Source organism: Echinops telfairi, unplaced genomic scaffold (assembly GCF_000313985.2).
Source record: "Echinops telfairi isolate 266 unplaced genomic scaffold, ASM31398v2 ScPeMD7_2;HRSCAF=8, whole genome shotgun sequence".
Classification (NCBI taxonomy): domain Eukaryota; kingdom Metazoa; phylum Chordata; class Mammalia; order Afrosoricida; family Tenrecidae; genus Echinops; species Echinops telfairi.
Window position 1 is genome coordinate 33,838,929 of NW_022103898.1, and position 25,228 is coordinate 33,864,156.

The 25,228-nt window shown below is 37.1% G+C and overlaps 1 protein-coding gene and 1 non-coding gene across 6 annotated transcripts in view; both read left to right on the forward strand.

The window, feature by feature from the left end:
- CEP83 (centrosomal protein 83) overlaps nucleotides 1-25,228 on the forward strand; it is a 142,800-nt gene that overhangs the window by 88,611 nt on the left and 28,961 nt on the right. For 4 of the 5 annotated variants that reach the window (XM_004700392.2, XM_045293452.1, XM_045293464.1 and 1 more), the window contains exons 4-10: nucleotides 316-408; nucleotides 2,223-2,354; nucleotides 12,981-13,232; nucleotides 15,168-15,299; nucleotides 23,520-23,634; nucleotides 24,740-24,884; nucleotides 24,996-25,145. In XM_004700392.2, the coding sequence (XP_004700449.1) occupies nucleotides 316-408; nucleotides 2,223-2,354; nucleotides 12,981-13,232; nucleotides 15,168-15,299; nucleotides 23,520-23,634; nucleotides 24,740-24,884; nucleotides 24,996-25,145 (1,019 nt within the window). The remainder of the gene's footprint in view (nucleotides 1-315; nucleotides 409-2,222; nucleotides 2,355-12,980; nucleotides 13,233-15,167; nucleotides 15,300-23,519; nucleotides 23,635-24,739; nucleotides 24,885-24,995; nucleotides 25,146-25,228) is intronic. The other variant, XM_045293456.1, reaches the window with a different exon arrangement.
- LOC115870889 lies at nucleotides 19,319-19,425 on the forward strand. Its single transcript, XR_004046980.1, has one exon. It is a non-coding gene; the product is annotated as a U6 spliceosomal RNA (small nuclear RNA).

Below are 25,228 nucleotides of genomic sequence, written 5' to 3' on the forward strand. Positions count from 1 at the left end.
AGGAAGTGAGCCTTGCCAGCTAAAGCAGGGAACTGGTTAAGGCAGCTGCACCTTGGTCGGACGATCAGAAAGCAAGAGACCGAGAATTAGAAAGGCGAGGCTCACCGAGACATTTATTTCTCCGCCCTTCCATGAATACCACATGTGTTTATGGGCCAGGGTTGGCACAATAAACCTTAACTACCTCAGCTATATTGACAACAAACATATGAATTGAATTTCATTATTTTAACTAGGGAGGCTTTAAGTTTAACAATTAGAAAATTTTAATATTTGTGATTTCATACTTAGAATTGTTTCTTCTTCACATAATAGGTATTAACTCCGCAAAAACTGGAATTGCTAAGAGCCCAAATACAACAAGAATTAGAAACTCCAATGAGAGAGCGTTTTCAGAATCTTGATGAAGTAAGTAAGTTACTTAAAAAAAACTATGCGTTTATTTCCACCTGTAAGGCTTTATGAAAGCACCCTTCGATATCTCCTTTTCTTAGCTTCTGGACCCCGTTATATTTCTGACCTCTTTTTGTCTATCCACATCAGAAGCCTTGATGCTGTATTGGTTTGTCAAGAGCTCTTGCTATAGCTGTTAATCTGCCTTAAATAGTCTTCCTCCAGTTGTAGGCTTGGCTGACTTCCTCATCTTTTTAAATTAAGTCTTTGCTAAAAGCCCCCTTTCTTATTGAGACTGCCCTTCTCTTCCCCATTTAATATTTCAACTTGTTTTATTTTTAAATCATTGCTTAGACTATTGGTTCTTCTCTTATCCTCCTCTAAATTTTTATCTTTTCTCTAATACTTACCAGTTTCTCAAATGCTTATACAACTTATTTATTGTATTTATTCTTTTTATCCCCTTTAGGAGATGAACTCTAGGAGAGGTGGAACCTCTGTTTGTTTTGCTTACTCTTACATCCAGTATTCCTAGCGCAGCGCCTGTGTTGAGTAGTTTCTCAGTGTTTCTGAGTGAGAGAATGACTTTAGTGCAGCCCCAGTAAAGTAACAATTTGTCAGTTTTACTTTAAGTTGAGCTCATTCTCCTTATAAGAAGGGTTGGTATAAGATGACTACACTTTTACAGGAAAAGGCACAAATATTAAGTATCTTGGGTCCTAGAGCAGACATTTTGTATGTCTTATTTAACAAATATACCAAGCCTTTTACTTACAAATGAGTATTGTCCCTTTCAGAATGAGCTCATTTAAGAATCTCTAGTGATGTTGCCATTACAAAAAACAATTGTGGAATATCTCTTTTATCATGGCTTACTGGGCTGGTATCTTTTCAGTGTCCTCCTTTGTTGTGGCAAAGCATTATGCTTGAGAGTAGGTTTTGTTTTATTTTTAAAAATAAAATCACTTGTGATCAAGGTAGATGATCAAGCTAAGTTAAAATGTTATGGAAAAAAAATCGAAGTATGTCTCATAAAATCATGCAACCTGTTTTCTTGGTTTGTAAACTAGCCTTGAAGAAAATCTTTCAACTTAAAAATTTTGGAGACCTGCTTTTCTCATTACCTAATTTCTCATGCATATTGAACATAGTCTCTCTCCATCATCTTTCAACTCTACTGCCCAGGTCTTACTGAGTCTTCATCCTGCCAGCAGCTTCTGTAGTGTGTTAGGAAGCAGCAGTGGAGCACCCAAGGATTGAATGTGATCCTGTTAGGAGAGTTGGAACTACATTTATTACGGTTTGGTTTTTGAGTTCAGCCATCATGATCATATTTAATTGCATCTTAAGTTACTATATTAGTAAAGCTTAAAATAATTCTTTGTTTACTTTGAATTAATCTAGTTAAACTTTTAGGGGGATATTTCATAACTAATAACTTTTTCTCCCCCAACTGCTTGTATGTTATTTTTAAAAGTATGCTGCAGTCAAAAAAAAAGTATGCTGCAGTCTTAAGTGTTATTTCATTGAGCCCAGTGATCAAAACTTTTGGCATACTATACATTTTTATTTAATGAGATTCAGTGAAGAGGTAAGGTTTATTGAATAATAATTGTTTGGGGACTTTCTCAGGAATGTACTAATCCTGTATGTAGGATACTTGCCATGAGAACTTTTCCAAGGCTCAGATACATTCCTATGAAATGTATTAATTTTTTAAGAATGACTTTTGATAAAATGATTTAAAATTATATTTATAATGGTGATTTTTTTAGAGTACAGCTTTAATGTATAAACTTGTGAAAAACTGCCATCTCCTTTTAATTTAGGAAGTGGAAAAGTATAGATCTGAATATAATAAGCTTCGTTATGAACATACGTTTCTAAAATCAGAGTTTGAACATCAGAAAGCAGAGTGTTCACGCATTTTACAAGAAGAAAAAATAAAATATGAATCAGAGGTGAGTAATTGATTTTATACTAGTCTAGTCATTACAAAATATCATGATTATATATTTTTAAATCCCAATTTAGAGTCAATTATATCAAGTTTTATTACTAATGGTGAAATGTTTGTCGTGATTAGCATATTCTCTAAAGCAACATTTTTCTTTTGATTGCTATCTTTTGCCTAGTCGATTTCTTTTTTTTCTTCCTTTAGTCTGTCAGTGGAGAGAGATGACTTTGGGGATTTCTTGCATTCAAAGTCTCTTCTTTACAGAGGCAGACTTTTCTTTGTAAATTAGTTTGTGTGATTCCTTATTTAGTACTTCCCCTCTTGCTCCTTGGAACCAAACCACCCCTAGGAGATCACTACCAGCCAGCCCATGCACATTCTTCCTACGGATTCAAGCAGGGAGTTTTCATCGTAGGGTGTGACCATCACATTCATGGAGTCAAAGTTCTTTTTGCCATCTGCAGTATCTTCTTTCCCCGAGGCCTACTACATTCACCCCTACTCTCTTCCATCGCTTTTGGTTGCCCTTCTGTTTATTTCTTGGTTTTCCTCTCAGTTTTTCTGGAAATTAGTCTCGGTACTTTAGAGAAACAAATCCACAGCAACTCATGTTCAAGAGAGTTTTATGTAAAGAAAGTGTGCATCACGAAAACATCCCAACCCAATGCTGCCCAAGCCCACAAGTCCAACATTAACCCATTAACCCAACACCAGTCCACAAAGTCCTCCACCTCACAAAACAGAGGCAGTGATGCCAACTTCAGGAGGAAAGTTGAGTCAGTGAACGAATAAGCATCTCAGCACTAGCAGGGGTCTCCACACAGCTGCTCCAGCACCCAGGGCTGCATCGGGATAAGTCCATGTGGCTTCTCCTTGGGGATGTCTTGTAGGAAGTCAGTCTTGCAAGCTGAAGCAGGGAACTGCTAAGGTAGCTGCACCCTGATGCGACCATCAGAAAGCAAGAAACCTGAGAACTAGAAAGGCGATGCTCACCACCCATTTATCCCTCCGCCTTTCAATTAGCCCCACATGTGCTTATCGGCCAGGCTGGCACAATTAACTAACTCACTGAGCATGTATTTTTGCTATTCTCTTTATCTTGTTGCTTTTGAATGATTTTTCAAGATGGAAGGATAGCAATACCAATTTTATCCTTCCATGTTCAAATCAAATCTAATACCAGTTTGAATTTTAAAAAGAACTCATTGTCTAGCTATGGGATACATTCTATGTGCAAATCCCTGCATACCCATATTTATTTGTTGCATTGTCTTTATTTGAAACAAATATACCTCCCTTTAACAATTTTTAATATTTGTAGTATTCTCGGTATCCAGTAAGGAGCCCTGGTGGTGTGTAGTGGTTATGTGTGGAGCTGCGATCCGCATAGTTGGCAGTTCAAAACCACCAGCAGCTCGGACAGAGAACGACTGGATTTTCTACTCCTGTAAACAATTACTGTGTTGGTTTGAATAGACCAGAGAAACAAATTCAGAGACACTCATGTGTGTATAGGAATGAGTTTTATATACAAGAGCAATTGAATATTGAGAAAACATCCCAGCTCAATCCAGATCAAAGTCCAATTTTAACCCGTATTTCGGATACTAATCTATAAAGTCTCTTCAGACTCACGAAACACATGCAATAATGCTGAATGCAGAAAGATCACAGACTAGTGCTTGGGAAGTCTTGTGGATCCAGTGGCTTTGTAAGCATTTCAGCGCTGGCAGGGGTTGCCACGTAGCTTCTCCATCTTGGAGCACTAGCATAGTTCCATGTGTCTTGTCAGCTGCAATGTCTCCCCCAGGGAGTGAACCTAGATAGAGTGTCTCCCGCCTATGAGGAGGAATACAGGAGTTCCCAGAATCCTCAGAAGGCCATGCCCACACAAAGGATTCATTGGGTATGACCTGATTGGCAGGCTAGACTGTACCCCTTTACTCTGAATTCTCAAATTGACACCAGATTATGTAACTACCACAATTACAGTCTTGGAAACCCACAGGGGGGTCACTATGAGTCAGCATTGACTCGGCAGTGGTGAGTTGAGTCATCTAGTAAAAACTATAACACTGTTATTTGGATCAGACTGAATTATGCCCATCATTTATTCTCATTGGTGATTGATATGTAAAAAGTTGTGTGCATTTTGGGTCATTTGAGTCTGTTAGCAATAAAACACATTGGCCATCACTCAAAACACATTGACCATCAAGTTGATTCATACTTACACTGACCCTATAGAACAGAATAGAAATGTTCCTTAGATTTTCTGAGACTGTAAAGTCTCAATGGGAGCAGACAGCTTCAGCTTTCTTTCTTAGAGTGACTGGTGGGTTTGAACTCCAGACCTGAAGTTAACAGGTCAGTACTTAGCCCATACAGCCACCACGGTTCCTAATAGAGCAACAAACCCATTGCCATCCAGTCTATTTCACCTCATAGTAACCTAATGTGGGCTTCCTGAGACTAAATCCTTCAGGAGCTGATAGTCCCGTCTTTCTCCTTCCGAGTAGCTGGTGAGTTTGACCATGTGGGCAGCAACCCGGTGCCTAACCCATGGCGCCTCCAGAGGTCCTTCCGGAACTCTTTGTGATAGACCTTTTATTTAAAAATACTTTTAGAGGAGCTGATACCGTGGGCTCAAGTAGAAAGAAAATGTTTTGAAAATGATGACAATATATGTATAAATGTGCTTGATAAAATTGATATATGGATTGTTAAAAGAAGTATAAGAGCCCCGAATAAAATGATTTATATTAAAACACCTTTTAGAACTTTAGATGCTTTTTTTATATGATTTCATTTTCATTTAACTGTGAAATGGACAAGACTATTTTATGTTTTTAAACTAGGAGACTGAGGTATAGGATAAATTAACAGCCTAGGTTACAGTACATCTCAGGTATCCCAGCTCCTACCTCTGAGCATGAAATTTGAAATTACCAATGTTTTGAAGTGGCCTTTCTAATCAGAGGCCATTTAACAGCTGTAATTTGTCAAGATGTCAGTTTATCCATACTACATGTAAGTATCAAAAGTTTTGAATCCGTAATTATAACCAACTTATTATAAAATTATAACCAATTATAAACCAACCAACTTCATTATAATCAACTTATTGCATGTAAAACATTTTTTGTGAAAAATTGGAATGATAAAAATTTTCAACCTAAAATGAAGATCTATAGTTTACTGAGGAAATTACTAAATTCTTTATTTTATACTTTTAAAATTGAATGGTGGTATTTACCTGGTAACAATTATTTGTATTCTCTAGTTTAATTTTGTTTTCTTAAAGAAGGAAATCTGCATTTAATAGCTGATGATAAATCTCTTTTCTACCCATGAAAGACCTAATGCTACTCATTAAAAATTTTAAAGGGTCAGTAGCATCATTAATTTTCATAATTGCAATCTCTTAGGACATTCTTAAGAAATGAGATAAACTTCTAGCTAAGGAGTCATAATTAGCAGAGGGTAGGAAAGTAAGACTTTGTGACAAGACTGAAGTTCTCTCCCATCTACTTCCAAATTGATTGTGAAGTAGCATTATTAATTAGTGGATAATTGGAGATTTGCTTTAGTTTCATCACTTATCTTTAAGTTCCAGTTTCTATATATAGTAGCAGTAAAATGATGAAGTGATTGTGGATCAAGGAATAGTAGGGGAAAAAATCAAAGTAAATGGTACAAGCAGAAGACTTTAAAAGATATTAATTTATCTGAATAAAAATAGATATAATTTTGGCATTCATTAAGGAATTATGCAGGTCTTGTACATATTTATTTTGACAGGTAAAAGAAACAATATTTTTTAGTGTTTTTGGTTTTTAGGAAGACTTTGTTTTCCTGAGAAACATTACAGGAATTCACATCTCCTTCCCGATATTCTGAGTGAAAGCAATATATAAAAGAGTCTATATTTATTTTATGAAAAATATGTGCCCTAATTTCTCAATGAATTTTTCCAAAAATTGTTATGGAGTCCAGGACTTTATACAAATGGAATTCCGAAGTTAACTATTTACACACACATACACACACTCACACTATTCATGGGATTCCTGTGTTATTAGAACTGTGATTTTATATTAGTTTATGAGAAGTAATGAGCAGCACAGTGACTTTGCTGGCAAAAGATGTGACAGTCTGCTTCCCTAACGGCATGAGGCAGTTGTGCCCTCGTGTAGGGCCACGGTGAGTCATACTTGACTCCATGACAGTGGGTTTTGCTTTTGATTTGTAGTTAGACTGTAGACTGGTTGAGTAGTGAAAGAAATACGGGTAATGTATTTGGGGTGGTATGCAGATCTCATGAGAAAAGGGGGCACGGAGCACTGCATCAAATGAAAAACCATCCACGTCACTGTGAGTTTTCATGATGCTCTTCAAACGGATGGGGTTTTACCTCAGCATTTGTGTTATGTCAGTGTGGGCCCATGAGAAACCAAAGTTCCTGTGGCATGAAGAAGAGCTTATTTGGGCCCTGGCTGTACTGTGTGCTATTTCCCCCCACCCCTTACAATACGAGAATTACAAAAACTGATTGTGTATGTCTGGCTTTGGTTATGTTAATAGGCATCATGACACCTCTGAGAACACTTCCTTTCTATGCTGGGGGGTTCTGAAGTTGTAATCTGGAGTGTGCCATTAGGTCCGGATGGTTCTTGTATCTAATATATTCCAAGTTCTCTAACCAGAACTCCTCTCAAGATTCCTTTGACACATCACAATGCAGAGAAGTCTCACAGATTCTACAATTACATTGTACCTGGAAATCTAGGGTTGATTTAGGCAGCCTTTTAGAAGGGCTTTGTGAAATTTTACGAATTTCTTTGTTCCATTTTTTTTTTCAAACTTTATTGAAGTTTTTTATGGCCTAGAATGCAACTTAGCAACCAAATACTTAACTACTGGACCACCAGGGCTGCTGCAAATGACATCTAAAAATCAATATTTTAAAATGCTTGTTTGTTTAGTGTGACCTTTGGACTTGACTTAACCTCTGTGTCCATCACAGAACTGCACAAATATCTTAATATGTGGAATGATGTTAATAAAACAGATCCTTGAACATCACATCCACATATGGAGATTAACAAAAAAAAAATGATGCTAATTTTCTCCAAGTGAAGAGTTTTTTCAGGAAACAAATTGTTCTTTCTCAGTTCTCATGCATTTATCATCATATTTAGTATAATACTGTAAACATTGACTAACAGTATGGGGTCCAAGTAAAATGCCACTAGTGATGCTGGAAAGGCTCCCGGGGAGCAGAGATAATTCATGATACTGTTTTTAAAGAAGTTAAATTGCTTGATATTTATGACTGAGATGTACAGCCTGCCATATCATGGTGCATTAATCTAGCATAAGGACTGCTGTATGAAAAATAATGGAAATGGTGAAGCATTTGCTGCAGCTACACCTCAGGTGCAAAAACTTTGCACTTTTAGACCACTGGAGACCCCCTTGTAGAGGGGTCTCGGGTCGGGGAGCAGACGAGCCAGTCGGGGCGATGTAGCAACGATGAAAAATACAACTTTCCTCCAGTTCCTAAATGTTTCCTCCCCGCTCCCACTATCATCCGAATTCTACCTTGCAAGTCTGGCTAGACCAGAGGAGGTACACTGGTACAGATAGGAACTGTAAATACAGGGAATCCAGGGCGGATGATCCCTACAGGACTAGTGGTGTGAGTGGCGATACTGGGAGTGTAGAGGGAGAATAGGTTGGAAAGAGGGAACCAATTACAAGGAGCTATATGTGACCGCCTCCCTGGGGGACGGACAACAGAAAAGTGGGTGAAGGGAGACGTTGGACAGGGCAAGGTATGACAAAATAATAATTTATAAATTATCAAGGGCTCATGAGGGACGGGGGAGCAGGGAGGGAGGGGAAAAATGAGGACCTAATGCTGAGGGCTTAAGTGGAGAGGAAATGTTCTGAGAATTATGAGGGCAATGAATGTACAAATGCGCTTTACACAATTTATGTATGTATGGATTGTGATAAGAGTTGTATGAGCCCTTAATAAAATGATTAAATTTTTTTTTTCACTTTTATGAAATACTTTTATCTCACTAAAAATAAAGTTTTTATATGTGTATCTTATGTAATATGTCTAACATACAAAATGTGAGTTAATCACTGGTGCTATTGGTAAGGCTTCTAGTCAGTAGTAGAGTATTAATAGTTAAGTTTTGAGGAAGCCAAAATTTGAATTTTGATGCTGCAGGGAGCCGGCACTTGTAACCCTTTTGTTCAAGTGTCAACTCCAGTACCTATTTCATGATATGTGAGGATAGAATAATTAAAATGTAAAGTGCTTGGACAAGTGCCTAGCACATAGAAAGCATTCAATCTATGCTAGCTATTACTGTTGAAAGTTTTTTTTCTCTACACTATCTTAGAGGTTAATGGTTTGAGTACAACAGCAGTGTTGTGGAAGAAAGACCTGTATTTACGCTTCCATAAAGATTACAGCTACAAAAGCCTTATGAGAAGTTCTCCTCTGTATACATAGGGCTGCCATGAGTTACTGCAATGGTTTTTTGTTGTTGTTATTTTGGTTTTATGTGCTTTTTAAAATATGCCCACAACTCTATCCTCCCTCCCTCCCTTCCTTCCTGGTTCTCCTTCTCTAGTGAACCCTAACATACAAAGTGTGTTCTCCAACCATAAGAGAATCAATCACGTAATCAGTACCATAAAGGTAGCAAGAAAGTCTTTTAAAACAAAATAACACACTTGTAAATGATGCATGAGCTAAAAAGACAATTTCAAGGAAAGTAAAAAAATACATAGACTTAAATGAAAATGTAACATATCAAAATGTTTGGGACATAGCTAAAACTGTGCTAAAAGGGAAATTTATAGCAGTAAATATATACGTGAGAAAGAAGAAACATTTCAAATCAAGAGCTATGTCAGAAAAAGAACAAAAATCTAAAACAAAGAACTAGTGATCACTGAAATTAAAAGTAAAAACAATAGAATAATCAATGAAACAAAGGGTAGATTCACTGATAAGGGCCATAAGATTGACAGACAGCAAAACTGACAAAATAAAACAGCTGTCACTACAGACCTTACCACATCCGAAGGGTAATGAAAATTTATTTGAATAATGCTACACACATACATTTGACAACTTAGGTGAAAGGGATCAATTTCTTGAAAGGCACATACTACCACAACTCACCCAACATGAATTACATAATTTGAATTGTCATAACTGCTAACGAGAGGTGCTTTGGGGGCTTAATGGTTATGTGCTTGATTAGCAGTTGGAACCTAGCCGGTGGTGCTGTGGAAGAAACTTAGCCATTTGTTCTTAGTAAGACTAGAAAAACAAAAACACTACCATAGAACTGGTTTTGAATCAGTGTGACCCAGAGGAGAAAGTTCAACTGCCCTGTGGATTGCCAATGCTGTAATCATCTTTCTCCTTTGGGAGTGGTTGGTGATCTCAAACTGCTGGCCCAACACATCTCATGCTACCACCAGGACTCCTTATAGCCTATGGGACAGGTTTGTTCTCACCTGGGGTTGCTATGAGTTAATAGCACCTAACAACAATAACGTAACTACCAAGGAAATTGAATTCATAATTTTAAAACTAACAAAGTTATTTCAATGGAGAGTTCTGACGGGCGTTTAAAGAAAATTTAAGAACAAGTCTACATAATCTCTTTCAGAAAATAGAAAAAGAGAAATGTTACCACTGGGGGAAACTGGGTAGAGGGTACCTCAAATCTCTCTCAGAAGTACATGTGAACCTACACTTATCTGAGATAGTTTAGTCAGCCTGAGAAAAAAGACACCTTTAAAAACAGAACAAAAATCAAAGATAAGAATGACAACAGACTTGTTGGAAATACTAGAAACCAGAGACTGATGAACAGTGTTTTTAAATACCTAAAGAAAACCACAGGCTGTCCTGTTCCAGAGCCTGTATGCTTTCAAGGTCAGAAAAGCCATCAAAACAACTCAGACAATTTGGTATATTACCTTTTGTGTGCTCCCCTCATAAATCAACTGTTAATCCTAATCCTGGATCAGTTTATATTCCATCCTAATCCTGGATCAGTTTATATTCCATATGCTTTAATTCAACATTTCTTGGAAAAAGAAAATTAACACATCATCTTTTTTGTCATACAAAGCAGACTTGGCTAAATGCCATAAAAGAGAACTTGAAACAAAGCCACTTAGAAGTGTAGAGGGAGAATGGTGAGTGTAACAAGTTGAAGACATCAGGGAACTTGACATGTGAATCTGGTAGCCAGTGAAGGCAGAGGGAACAGCTGAGAGTGTGTTCAGGGTCTGTGCCCGGATGCCTGGGACTAGAGCAATTCAATGCAGACAACTCGAGAGAAGAGATTTTATGTTTGTTTTCTTCTCCCTTTGCTAGATTCCCTACTATCCCTCCACTGCCTAGAACAGTGCTGGGATTGAATATTGAATATTGCGTGAGTACATAAATGAATAGTGAAATTCAGAGAATTTCACTAGTTTTAATAAGGAGCCCTGGTGTAGGAGTTACAGACCTGGGATCAGTCTTGACACTATTTTAACTAGCTGCCATCCGATCTCACAACTTCCAACTATCATTCCTGCTATCACACAGATTCCTTTCAGAACCACTGGTGACAGCTTTTAGTTATTGAGTCGGATCTGATTCATAGTGATTCCACGGACAACACAACAAAACACTGCTTTGTCCTTTGCCATCCTCAGAATTATCACTATGTTTGAGCACATTGCCCCAGGCACTGTGTTGTCATTCCATCTCCGTGAGAGGCTTCTCTTTTTTGCTGCCCCACCAGATAGGAATGATCAATGTTTTCATCAAAAAACATTGTGATCTGTAAGTAAAATGGATGTAAAAGAAAAATATTGCTATTAAATGTGATTTTGCATGGAAAGCTCAGCCTTTCATCTATAGTTAAGTACTCAATAAAGGGCTTTCTTCTCTGGACCCAAGTTACACAGTGTACCTCTAATATAACATCACTGCACCTCATGAGAAATCTCAATGGGATCTAGCAGTGCTCCAGCCCAAGCCCTTCATTTTAACTGAGGCTAGAGTAGAAAAGTAACTTGTATAAGTTCACCCAGTTAAATGAAGGCAAAAGAATATGAGAGAAAACAATCAACCAATCACACGAACAAGCATACGAGTCAGGGACCACACCATGCTAACGTAAAGGGATGGGAAGAGATATTAGAGAAACACGAATTAGTTTGGGGGGGGTGCAAGGGAGTGGGGTGGTGCTTTACTTTGTAGAAGGCAGCTATAGCTACCACTGCCTCCTAGGACACATTTTATTTTTTGAAAAACATTGACTTGGCTGCTGGTTAACTGTACTTATATTTCCCATTAGTGTCTTTTATTCCATATGTCCAAAACCAAGTTGGAATCACTACATATTAAAACAGGAAAGAGGGTCTTCAGTTCAATCTCTTATTTTACAAATGGGGAAAGCATTCTGTTCGGAGGAGGTGTCTCCTGTTTCTCATATTCATTGATAGCTCTGTGAGCAGGCATTTGTCTCTTGGGCCACTTGGTTGTAGAACTTTGCGCGAGGATTCTTTTGTCTTTGAGTGGATCTGCTGAGCTCATCTTGGCTGCAAACAGCCCTGCTGTTTAGAACAAAGATGATCTTTTAACAGCTGAATCCTTTCTTTAAATGAATCAAATTTTTAATTGAAGAAATATAGTATATTAAAAAGATGAAAAAGAGACCTCCTGGTTAATTACAGAGTTTTAGTGGGTAAAGAAGGGTAGGTAGTTGGTATGGTCAAGAAAGGTGAAGTATGCATTCTACCCCGATTTTTTGACACTAAATCCATGCAGTCGAGATGTGAGACCTATGAAATAACGAATAGGTCAGAGAGCAGCCGGATCTCCTTGATTGGAAGCCCATGGTGGTGCCCACCAGTGATAGTTGTTCTGAATGACAAGACCCTAAATGTATCCCTTAGTGACTTTTCCATATGCCCTTGAGTAATGACTTAGCTCTTCCCTGAACTTCGGGAACTAAGAACTAGGTTATTATTACAACTAGTACTTTAATAAACTCTCAGCTATCATTTAAAAACTCCCATCCATCACATTTGTATTTATTTACACTGACAAGCAGCTTTTGTGCCAATTAAGTTGCCTCGAAATAGATAATTTTATTAGTATAGACATAGACAAAAGAATTACTGTCACATAAGGAAAAGCTTAGCACACTATTTAGTGTATTGATCTTGCATAAAACTCTTTGGATTTTTAAATATTTGATGCATTGTTAATAATCATTTGGCAGTCTTATTTATTTTAAACTTATTTAAAATTTTGAATTTTAGTCAATAACTGATTAAGCACTATGTTTGACACTGTGGGGGGGGAGAGGGAAATGAGGACAAGGCCCTTGTCCTCATGTTTGCACCCAGCTGAGTCCAGCGTGAAGAGCGGGCCGTTTTTGATTGTTTTCTTTTCTGCACTCCATTTCACCAATTGAGCTTTCATGTTGTGCAATTTTTAATTTTAATTTACTGACTTGCAAAGCATGTTCCTGACTGAAAATTAAGTAATTTCAGTTTGTGTGCTTTTCTTTCAAATTATTATTAGGTTGCAAGACTGGAGAAAGATAAAGAAGAACTATATAACCAGCTATTCAGTACGGATCCCACAAAAGAGAGCAGACGAGTGGAGCAACTTACTCGAGAAAAAGTCCATTTATGTCAGAAATTAAAAGGTTTAGAGACTGAAGTAGCTGAATTAAGGGCTGAAAAAGAGAATTCTGGTGCTCAGGTAGAAAGTGTCCAAAGAATACAGGTGCGGCAGATGGCTGACATGCAGGCTACAGTTAGATCCCTAGAGGTAAAATTTTAATTGCTTCCCAGTAGAATATAGTATCCTTTTTTAAAGTGCAATTGACAAGGCTTTGATTTTTAGAGCATAAATGTGTGCTCACAAATCTAATGCTGACGCATTTGTTGGAATCCCAAGAGTCTATGTTCCAAGGAAGAAAGCTATTGATTCATAAGCAATAGCTATGCTACCCATTTACAATGGATTATTTATTCTTTGGGAATCAGATCACCTGTCTGACATTATTTGACACTTAGAAAGTCACAGAATAAACAAAATGAAAAAAAAATTTTCCTATGCATTTCTGAAGAGGGAAGTCATCTCAAACCAGACAATTTCGTCCTAGATAGTAAGTTCCTGACACTGGGATTTGAGATCTTATCATTGTAACTCTTGTTTGAACAGAAATGCCATACCTCTGTGTCTCATGACAGCTACTTGCCAGAGTAATAAAATTCAGCTTGGTTGCTAATGCATATAAGCCTTTATGGAATTATTTCCCCGAGTTCACTGGAGAAAGATAAGAGTTGACAGAGCTTGACTCATCCTCCTAGGGATATTTTTTCCCTTATCCAACATCTTGGTTTTCATTTTCATCAGCTATGCTTATATATCCTAGTTCTTGGTGTGTAACGTATAGCAAATATACCAGTTTAGTTTTGATTTATTAACACCAGTCCAAAATGTTTTTCAATTCTGACCAAATAGTTATGAAATGATTCAGGTTGGAAGAACTTTAGTGGGTACCTCATTAAAATTCAGTATGTAATTCTATAATGTTACTACAGTTAGCAGTATCTATAATGTTACTACAGTTAGCAGTATCTTTACCCTTAAAAGAATGGTTACAGTTAAATGTAGTATGGTCCCAATGTGAAACGTTTTATTGAGGCTATTTAAAGTGATTACTTTCAGAGTAAGAAGAATGATGACAAATGATGGAATGCTAATTTGTGACATTTAAAAAGAACCTATATTTAATTCTATCATTTATCAGATTAAATGACAATAAGCACAGGACAAGTATTTCTTTTCTCCTTGACTTTGTTGGCTAGCATTGTGCCCAAAGAGTGTCATTTGATAAATTTGTTTTTCCCTCTGAGCTTATTTGTTCATGTCAGTTAACATATTAAAGGAAAGGAACTGTTAAAAAACTAAAGCATATCCTTTAAATGCCAAGTATTTTTTCATTTAACTATTTTGTGTATAGATATTTTATAGAGCATTTAAAGTGTCTTGACAACTTCATTAAGAGTCTTACTTAAATGATGAGGCCAAGAGCTCTTTGCCCATATTTCAAAACGTTCTAGATTTTTAGCTAAGGTTTTTGAATTCATATATATCTGTTGCATGTTTTTAAAACATTCTTTTAGACTTTCAGTTTTTACTTTTTTACTACTATCAGGGAACCTTCTCTTCCACCTTGTAATATACTTTTTAATATCTGCTGTAGGCTTGAAACCCCCAAAAAATGTTTGCTTGAATTATGACAACATTAAGAGTAAATAGGTGTCAAGCAAGGGTATTAGATACTTCCATGCAGAAATTGCGTGGCCAGTATTTTGCTAGTGGCTGTTGGTAGGCTGTTTGTCCAGGCATTTCTGTTGCATATCTCCTGGTTCTCCCAAATCTTCTGGCCAGGTAGACTACGAGGCAGATATTCTCTATGATAAAGAAAATATTATTATTGTGGTTTAATAATGAAACCTTATTTTTAAAACCAGATTATTTTTTCTTTACTTTGATGGTACAAATATCTTTTACTTGAATTTGACCAAAGTACTTTTGGAATATTCTTATTACTTTGGTACGTCTTAATATTGTTGAAGTTTTAAATAATTCTTGGCAGTCTGATTATATATGCATTTTTAAATAGTGTTTACTTGATTCTATATAATTAAAAAATTTTGAACTAATCTAAAATTGTTTATTTTTTAATAAAAGGCTGAAAAACAGTCAGCTAAACTGCAGTGTGAACGTTTGGAAAAGGAACTACAATCAAGCAGTGAACAAAATTCTCTTTTCCTCAGTAAATTGCATAAAGCTGAACGAGAAGTAACTGTATTGACCAGTCAAGTAAGTCATCTCATACTTCTGTTCCATTCTGCGGAAAGCTTGATACTGTAGAATAACAAAGGAAATTCGTGGTCTTTGTGTTAGATTTCTTTTTTATCTTAGCAACTGCCTTCCTACTACATGCAGAATTCTACAAATTTTTACTACCTCCACTGTGATTACTTCAGTCTATTCCATGACGTGTCTACACTGTTATTACAGTAACTTCCTAATTGGCCTTTTTCTCTAGAGAGGCTATAAAGTAATGAAAGTGATCCTTTTAAATTCATTGTTATTCTGCTCTTCAAACCTTTCTAAAGAGTTCTCGGCTTAACTCAAAGTGAAGACGAAAGTTCATAACCTTCAGGACTGTGTGTGACTCAGCCCCTACAACCTTTTAAGGCCAACATTGTTCAGTTCTCTCCTTTCACTTTGCTCCCTCCTCACCAGCCTGCACACTTGTCTTTGAACAATCTTATTTTTACCTCAGGACCTTTCTTCCCTCAGGTACCAGCATAGCATACTTCCTCACCACCTTTAACTCACTGCCATTTGAGTTGGTGCCAACTCACAGCGACCCTATAGGATCGAGTAAAACTGCCCCTATGAGTTTCTGAGACTGTGTTAATGAGAGTAGAGCATCCGGTGGTTTCAAACTGCTGACCTTGCTGATCCCAACCCAGTGCATAACCACTGCACCACCTTCAAATGTTAGATCAGAGAGTTTCCTTTTCTTTATTTTATGAAACTGTGTCTTCTCCTTCTTCCGCACACTTTCAACCTTAACCTGCTGTACGTTTCTTCAAAGCTATTGACACAGTCTGGTAGATGGTTACTTTTTGTTTTTCCCTTTCTTGTCTTCACTCCCCAACCAAATGGAAGTACCAAGAAAGCAGGGATTTTTAACCATTAAAATATTTTAATTTTGAGTATGAGTATAGTTGTTTAGTTTATAAGTGAAAATTAATATATGTTAAACTATTTAAAACTTATTTAAGGTAAAGTCATGAAGTATAATGGAAAAGTTTATGAGCTTTGAATCCAATGGGGATTGTGTATGAATCCTGCCATGCATCTCCCTCACCTACCTCTTACAGGTTTTTGTGAAGATTAAAGATAGTATTTGTGTTAGGTCGGGTTCACTAGAGAAACATAGCCAGGAACATTCATATATGTGTAAGAGAGAGCTTTATATAAAAGAGCAATTGTTTGTTGAGCTAACATCCCAGCCCAGATCAAGTCCATAAGTCCAATATTAGCCCATAGGTCCCATACTAGTCCATACATTTCTCTTTAGACTCACTCAGCACATGCAAGGAAGATCACAGGCCAGTGTGTGAAAAGTCTTATGCATCCAATGGCAGTGGAAGCATCGCATCTCCAGGGCTCTGGCTGCCATCAGCTTGGCTCCATGTGGTTTGTCAACAAGAAATGCCAAGCTGAAAGGGAGGAAGAAAGAAGTTTCCAGAATCCTCATGAGAAGGCCCTCCCACAAAGAGGCATCAGGCTGTGACCTGATTGACAGGCTAGACTGGACCCCTTCACTCATATATCCTCAAGTTGACACGAGATTATGTAACTACCACAGTATTGAACACAAATAACAGTTGGTGATGGAAACGATAATATACAAGTGGTAGCTTTAAATGAGAAGACAATGTAACAAGCAATACAGCACGTTGAGTCCATTAACTAGTTCTGGCCCTCCTGTATTAATTATTGTACATGTAATCTTAAGCAGTACTGAATCACTTTGGGGTTCAATTTCCTCATATGTGATAGGAAGAGTGTGCTATGAGATACTGTTCTAACATTCCAAAGAACCCTTGCTAAGTGTGATGTGTCAGAAGGCCATGTCACCAGGCTTTTCTTCCCCCTAGAAAACCTAGCAAGTTTCTCCTGAGTGCTTTGCCAGCAAGCCATAAACATTCAAGACAGTACGGAAAGACAGTAAGTGGAGCAAAGATTTAAAACGCAAAGTATACTTCAGTCACAAAGCGGTTGCCTCAGAATTTGAGGAAGCCAACCAGTCTAGGAGTATGACATTGGATTTTATGTGTGAGGTGGCAGGACCCCATTGGCTCACCTCAACCCCTATCCTGCTTTCCCATTAGCCCTTATTCTTGCTCCCTGATTGGTTCTTATTCCAGCATAATGGTTGGTTTTGTAATCCATGGCTTTTACACCTCAGTATCATGTGGGGCGGTGTGATAGATTATCTGGACATGACCTGTGAACCGGTTCATAAGTCATTAAGATCTCATAGGTTATTCAGGTGTCTGACAGACCCTGACACTAAGATTCTGTAAATTCTATTTGATGAAGTTCTTATTTGAGTGTTTCTTTATTAACTGGAAGATTATTCTTTTAACAGATATATAACAGAGTATACATAGAAATAAATACAAAACAAAAATTCAGGATGCGAAAGTTTCCTCGTGCTCTTCAATTCCAAAATGAATTGCCGTATATATTCAAGTATAAGTCGACCTGAATATGTATCAGTCGAGGCACCTAATTTTACCACAAAAACTGCATTAAAAATGTGCTGGAAAACTCGGCTTATACACAAGTATATACAGTATTTCCACTTTTGTAACAATAAAATACTGTGTCCCAGTACTTGTAAAAGAACTCTATTCTGGGCCTGAGTAGCCATACCGGACTGCTTGGAATAACCAAACTGTTGCTGGGTCAGCAGAACATTGGATTTGCTGGGCTTTTGCATGTGACTTCTGACTTTTCTTGGTGGTTACCAAGTACTTTATTCAGCACATTTTACCTGAGCTCTGCAGCCCACCCATGTTCTGACCCTGATTTCTCATTTTTTTTCTGTACATGTTTTTTCCTCAATTGTTACTTGTTTTTAGAGTTGGAGCATAGATGATTTCTACTGTCTGCTGAAAGAAGAGCAATTTAGTGTAGTTATTATTTATTTCACTCTGTTTATTTATTAACACACATTGCTGAGAGTTGCCTGTCTTTTTAAGGCACACTTGCATTGCTTTGCATATAAATAGAGTATTTAAAGAACATCCTTCAACTTTAGACAAGTCAAATTTTCATTTGAAATCTTGCTTGTAAAAAAATTCTTTGAAAGGATAAATTTAAAAATAATATTTCAAAAATGACTGTCACAGTTTTCTTTGCAACTTGAATTTTTTTGTCAACATTTTGCAGTTCTAGCAAATGGTTGTTTGCAATGCAAAAGAACACCTGGGGTGTATTTGTCTGAGTTATGCAAATTTGCAAATGTTTGTTAGACTTTAGAACAAAAACTGTGTGAATATCTGTGTCTTGGGTTAAAAAGCTTTACCAAAAATGGCCTGAAAGTGATGGCCTTAAAAGATATTTTACTTCCTGTGAGGTAAAATTCTTCTAATTACCTCATAAGGTTTTTGCTTTTGAGGATCCAATAAATGATAGTTTTAAAGTGACATCCCACAAACGATAAAGTTTTTTGCGATTGTGAATCTATATGGGAGTAGACAGCCACCTCTTGCTCCTGAAGAGTGACTGGTGGGCTTGAACCAACAATCTTGCAGGGCAGCATTTAGCTAGGGCGCCATTAAATTAATGAGGTCATACCATCTCTGACCTTTGGAAACATCCTGAATTTAAGTACCATTTCACCAGAATTGTACATCCAGAATTTCATTGGATAATATTTTATTTCAGTTATGTGTCTGTTGTTTGCTTATATATAGATTGTTTTCTTGTGGATATGTAGTCTAACAGATTCTGAACTTCATAAAGTATCATTTGTTTTTTGTAAAATAGTTTCCTTGACGTATAATTCATATATCACACAACTCAATAGCTCAAGCATTTTAAGAAGAGTTGTACAATCATCGCCACAGTCAATTTTAGAACATTTTCATTGTTATTAGTTCCTCATTCCCCTCAACCTCCCTTTCTTAATAAAGTTTTGTTAAAAGTACTAAGTTGCAGTCTCTGGATAATCACTGCTGTTGTTTCAAAACATAACGTAAATGTAAAGACCAAATCTTAATGAAAAATATTTGTTAAAAGTAAGGTGAGTGCTCGCTTCGGCAGCACATATACTAAAATTGGAACAATACAGAGAAGATTAGCATGGCCCCTGCGCAAGGATGACACGCAAATTCGTGAAGCGTTCCATATTTAAAAAAAAAAAAAAGTAAGGTGATTTGGTCCTGAAGACCAGAAATCTCTTCAAAGTATAAGCTAATTTTTAGATTACATATTTAATTTAGGAAAAATTCTTTAGGATTCCTATGATTTTCCAGAGGCCCGATCCCAAGGAAGATTAAGAACTAGGGATCTAGAAACGGAAGGATCTGTTATGATGACTGAGATTTAGTTCAGATTTATGAGTAATACATTTTCATGTTTAATAAAATAATCTGGTGTATGTTTTAGAAGTTAATGAATTCACTCCTAGTGTAAGTGTGTTCATCTCTCAGGGTTGTAGAAATGGGGAACTAAAGAAGAAGTTACATGACTAATTTAAGTGCAGAGACAAGTACCTTGCAGTTATCATTTGATTAGTAGGAAAAGTGGGCCTCAAAGTCCAACCACACTTGTTTCTTGAGTTCCTGTCCAGTGTTCTTTCAATTTTAATAATTATAGGTTGGCTGAAAAATATTTTCTCGTTTCAGCAGATCTCGGAGTGAAATGAATAATAAATAGGTTTTTATTCTATAGCTTTTCTTGAAGTTATCAGGAAATGATAACTTTCTATAAAATAAGATGGCTCTTATTTTCCACCTCATATTTAAAGCAACGTACAGTTTGGTTTATAAATGAACTGTCAGGTCATCCTTAACCTTTTCCAATTAGTATATAATAGAAGGTTGTAATTATGTTTGTCATAGTGATTGAATGTTCATTGTAGTTGCAATTTTCAAAAATTTAAAGTTTTTTTTTTTTAGTTTAAATTCTGTCCATGAAATCGTAATGTAGCAAGAAACATTCTACAAAATGCTTAAGTGTTAAAATATGCCTTAGCTGCCTTCACGTAGTTAACCAGTGTTGCTTTCACAGACAAGGGCCTTAGAAAGGAGGTTCAGAAATGCAAAACAGTGCCAGCACAAGTTAGCCATTGTGTAGTGCCGGGTTTTTTTGGAGTTAGGTCTTTTGCTCTTAGCAGTGCAGCAGCATTCATTTGCTTTTTCTTTTAATTATGAATTAAGCCAGTCGTGTCAAATTTTCAGGATCTTTCACAGATGCACTCTCTCCGATTGAGTCGTTTCTCTTATCTGCATCCTCTTTGGATCTGGGGCTTTTTCTGATTTTTTTCTAACATCCGTTGTTACTGGGTGCTATACCCTTAAGTTTCCTATCCCCATGTCTTCACACTTGACATATTTGACTTGTGTGTATTTGTCATTTTCTATGCAGGTTTCATAGTTTTGCATGTTAGTGTAGTGAGTCAGATTGCGTATTTATATAACTTTATATTTACCCCTACTGTAGTATCATGTCTAATTTTCAAACCACTTACCAAAGGGAAGGGATATGGAAAACGTCAGAGAGTAACAGATTACTGGAGAATAAGACTTTCTTGTTAATGATCGTAAAAAATGCTTTTAAAACATGCCGAATGCATATTAGGTGGTTAATAGCATTTTAAAAAAAAATCATTTTAGTGGGGGCTCATACAACTCTTTTTTTAATCGTTTTATTAGGGGCTCATACAACTCATCACAATCCATACATACATCAGTTGTGTAAAGCACATTTGTACGTTCATTGCCCTCATCATTCTCAAAACATTTGCTCTCCACTTAAGCCCCTGGTATCAGGTCCTTATTTTCCCCCCCTCCCTCCCTGCTCGCTTAATAGGTATTTTTTGAATGAATGAGTGAATGCTATTTATGAAATAGACTTAATCAATTTTCAAAAGGGATGTCTCATGGAAAAACTGAACAATTTTATCTGATGGGTGAAAAATGGATAGTATTGACCCTGGTGGGGTAGTGGTTATATGTTGGGTGGCTAACCAGAAGATTAGCAGTTCAAAACCACCAGCTGCTCCCCAGGAGAAAGACAAGGCTTTCTACACCCATAAAGAATTATAGTCTTAGAAACCCACAGGCACAGTTCTACCCTGTCCTATAAGGGTCACTATGAGTCAACATTGACGCGATTGACACGATTTGGGCTTTTTGGTTTGAGTGGCTTAAAAGGAGTCCTGGACTGGTACAAAGTTAATATGTTCAGTTGCAGACCAAAATGTTTCAATTTTCTGAGGTTTCAATCTATCTGAAGATGCTTCATAAAAACATCCTGACCATTACTTAAAAATTATCCGTTGCATGGAAAGGGACCCATAATCACCATATATATAGTACCTTGATGCTCCCCGCACAGTGACATAACAGGTTTTGATCTCTTGGGTAGGGGGTTGAACTTGGGAGAATTGATCCAGGAAGCTTCCCCTTGGCACCAAGCCCCATGCTTAGCATGAACAGTAACTACAAATCACATGAACAGTATGGTATGGGGGTACTTAGGAGATGTAGAAGAGGGAAGTTTGTTTTTTTTAAAGAACAAGGTTTTAGCAATAATGTCTTAAGTTAGATAAATATATATTCTGACCCTCTGGCCCCTCCCCCGCAGTCCTTCCACACATTTACTTCTTCTCCATTCACATGTGTATCTATATACAGGTGGACTTTAAAAAGTTCATGAACCCACATGGAGGAAGCACACCAGCTAGTGTGATCACGAGGTATCGATGAGATCAGGGATCAGACATTGGAAGAGCCAAAGCAAACGATTGTATCGATGCAGATGAGGAGGGTTGGAGTGGAGACCCAGGGCCCATTTGTAAACAGTTGGACATCCCTTCAGAGAAGGGATGGAACACAAGGACGGAACAAATCAGCCAGGGTGCAGTATAGAACAGATGAAACATAACGATATTCTTCTTGTTCTTTAATGCTTCCTCCCCACCCCCCAACTACCATGACCCAGTACTACTGGGTCCGGCTAGACCAGAACATGTACATAGGTATAGATAAGAGCCCTTGACACATGGAATCCAGGACAGATTATAACCCCCATCCCCACCCCACACTTCCAGGTATAGTAATGGGAGTAGTGATACCGTGAAGGTAGGGGGAAGCTGGCGGGAGAAGGGGGAGAGAGGGGAAACTGATTGGAATGATCAACATATACCCCCCCTGGAGGGGGTAAAAAATAACAATTTATAATTTATCAGGAGGTCATGAGGGTGGGTAGGGAGGGGGAAAAGGGTTGATACCAAGGGCTCAAGTAGAAAGAAAATGCTTTGAAAATGATGATGGCAACATGTGCCCAAATGTGATTGATACAAGTGATGTACGGATTGTTATAAGAGCCCCCAATAAAATAAAAAGAAAAAAGTTTATTAAAAATGGAATTAAAAATTTCTGTGAACTTTTTGAAGCTACTTGTATATTCTGAAAGAGTCCTGGTGGTGTAATGGGTTACGTGTGGGGCTGCTAACCACTCCAAGGGAGAAAGGTGAGGCTTACTACTGCTGTAGAGTCATAATCTTGGACACCCACAGGGACCGCTTTATTCTCCTATAGGGTTACTGTGAGTCAGAATTGACTCAGTGGCAGAGAATGTGTGCATCATTAAGTTCTGAAACAAAGTTAGCTGCTACTTCTTTCTTGCCCCTGTTACCGTCTTTGCCTCTAAATTCAGGCACTCTGCGCAGGAGAAAGATGAAGCAATCTCCTGCTGTGCAGACGTAAAATCTCAGAAACCCTATGTGGAGCCGATGCGAATCAGAATTGTCTTCATGGCAGTGGACTTGGTTTTTGGTTTTATCTCTTAGTTTACTTACCTTCCAGTGTTTAATTTAGCACGTTTGCAATTAGTGTTAATTTTCTGAGATTAAGTTGATTGTGCCACCTTCAAATTGTTAGAGGCCTAGTCTTCCACTCAGAGTGAGCTCGTGTGACGTAGCAGGGTAAGTTCCTTTGCGTGGTATTCCTTTTCTCATAGACACCCACCACTGTGTCCAGAGCAGACCCTGTGATGCTGTTTCTCCTTTTCCCATCCTGTCATTTACTAAGTGACTGAAATCACAGGAAAAGACTGGTTTCCTACGTGTCATCTGGTGCAACGTATTGTTGCAGGCAGTGAAGCACCTTCTTCCCTGGGAGATAGTTACACTCTGTTCTGTCATCCCAAATAGGCTTTTTGGGTAAGCACTTAATGGCACTAAAATGACAAATAGTAACTTCATTTTTTAATTATTAACAGGTCAAAGAACTTAAACATTCAAACAAACTTGAAATAACAGACATCAAACTGGAGGCAGCAAGAGCTAAGAGTGAGCTAGAAAGAGAAAAGAATAAGATTCAAAGTGAACTGGATGGTAATATGATTTCCATGCTTTATACTGTTAATTTTGGATATAAACTGAAAGTAAAATTAGTAAGATAGATCAACCTCAATTTTTATTTCCAGGTTTTTTTTAACTTCAATTTTCTCATCTTAGAGCACATGTAGAATATATTTTGTTTATATCCTAAATGTTTTGATAATTCATAGATACAAGTTTTTTTCTTTCTTTAAAGCAGTTATGTTTATGGCATAGTCATATGGTTAATACATAAATTAATTGAAACTTTTAAAATGGAATTTCATACTTCTGGCTTTAGTTTTAAATCTATTCAGATCATGTAGTTATTAGTGCTAGTCTATGATAAGATTAAAATAAGGAGAACAGGTGGATTCTAGAGCTAAAGAAAATACAAAAATTATCGATGTATAGCCAAGGCTAGTTACTGGAGCCTAGTTCAGTTTACGCTTATTTTTTTTAAAGTTTTAGTTTAGTCTTAGCATGTTTCATCAATATTCCTCCAACTTTCGGTCTACTTCAGTAATAAGCTGCTCATGGCTTGTGACTCTGTCCTATCAGTCCGAAATTATGATGAATGATTATTCTTATTAACAGTTTCTTCTTGATGTAACTCATGAGTTTGCTCGTGGGATCCAGTCCTGCATTGTAGTTTAATTTTTGAATTCAATGTCTATTTGTTGTATTCTACCTGCAGAATTCATGCCAAGATTGTGAAATCATTGCAAAAACCTGAAATCTCTGTATTACTTTTATTTTGTTCTATCGGAATCCTAGGTTTATGGTTCTGCGGTTTTATTAACTCTGGCATACCACTTCCTTATGATGCCGTCTATTGTCTGTGTCCCAGAACTTGAGTTGATCTATCCGGCTCTGAAGGTTCAAATGAGTAAATGCCTTTTATTAAAGGTCTTTTTAAGTGCTAAGTAAGCAGTGACAGAAAAATTAACTGTGTTTTATGTTTGGTTCTTGTCAGTCATGTAAAGGTCTTTGAGAAAATGTATCCAACGTGACTTACTTTCTACATTTTTTGTCTTATAAATGCTTACCATAAATTGGGTATTTTTCTGAGCTAGATAATAATTTTAAAGTAATATATTTTTATCTTAAAAAAAATTAGGATTGCAGTCAGACAACGAAGTTCTCAAGTCAGCTGTTGAGTACCACAAAGTGCTCTTAGTGGAAAAAGATCGTGAATTAATCCGTAAAGTACAAGCTGCCAAGGAAGAAGGTTATCAAAAACTAGTGGCATTACAAGATGAAAAGTAAGTACTTAATGACCTAATTTTAAGTTGTCTCCTTGCCAAGGAAAACGTTTTGCTGTCAAACAATTCTGTTTGTAGTTCTTGTAACATAATTACCATCTATTGTTTTAGGCTAGAACTTGAGAACAGATTAGCAGATCTGGAGAAAATGAAGGTGGAGCATGAAGTCTGGAGGCAATCTGAAAAGGATCAGTGTGAAGAGAAATTACGGGCCTCACAGATGGCAGAAGAGTCAGCGAGAAAGGAACTTCAGAGTATTAGGTTATATATGTGCATATATGTATATATCTATGTATGTTTATAAATTTTAAACTTTTGATTTTGAAATAATAACCAGTTACCAA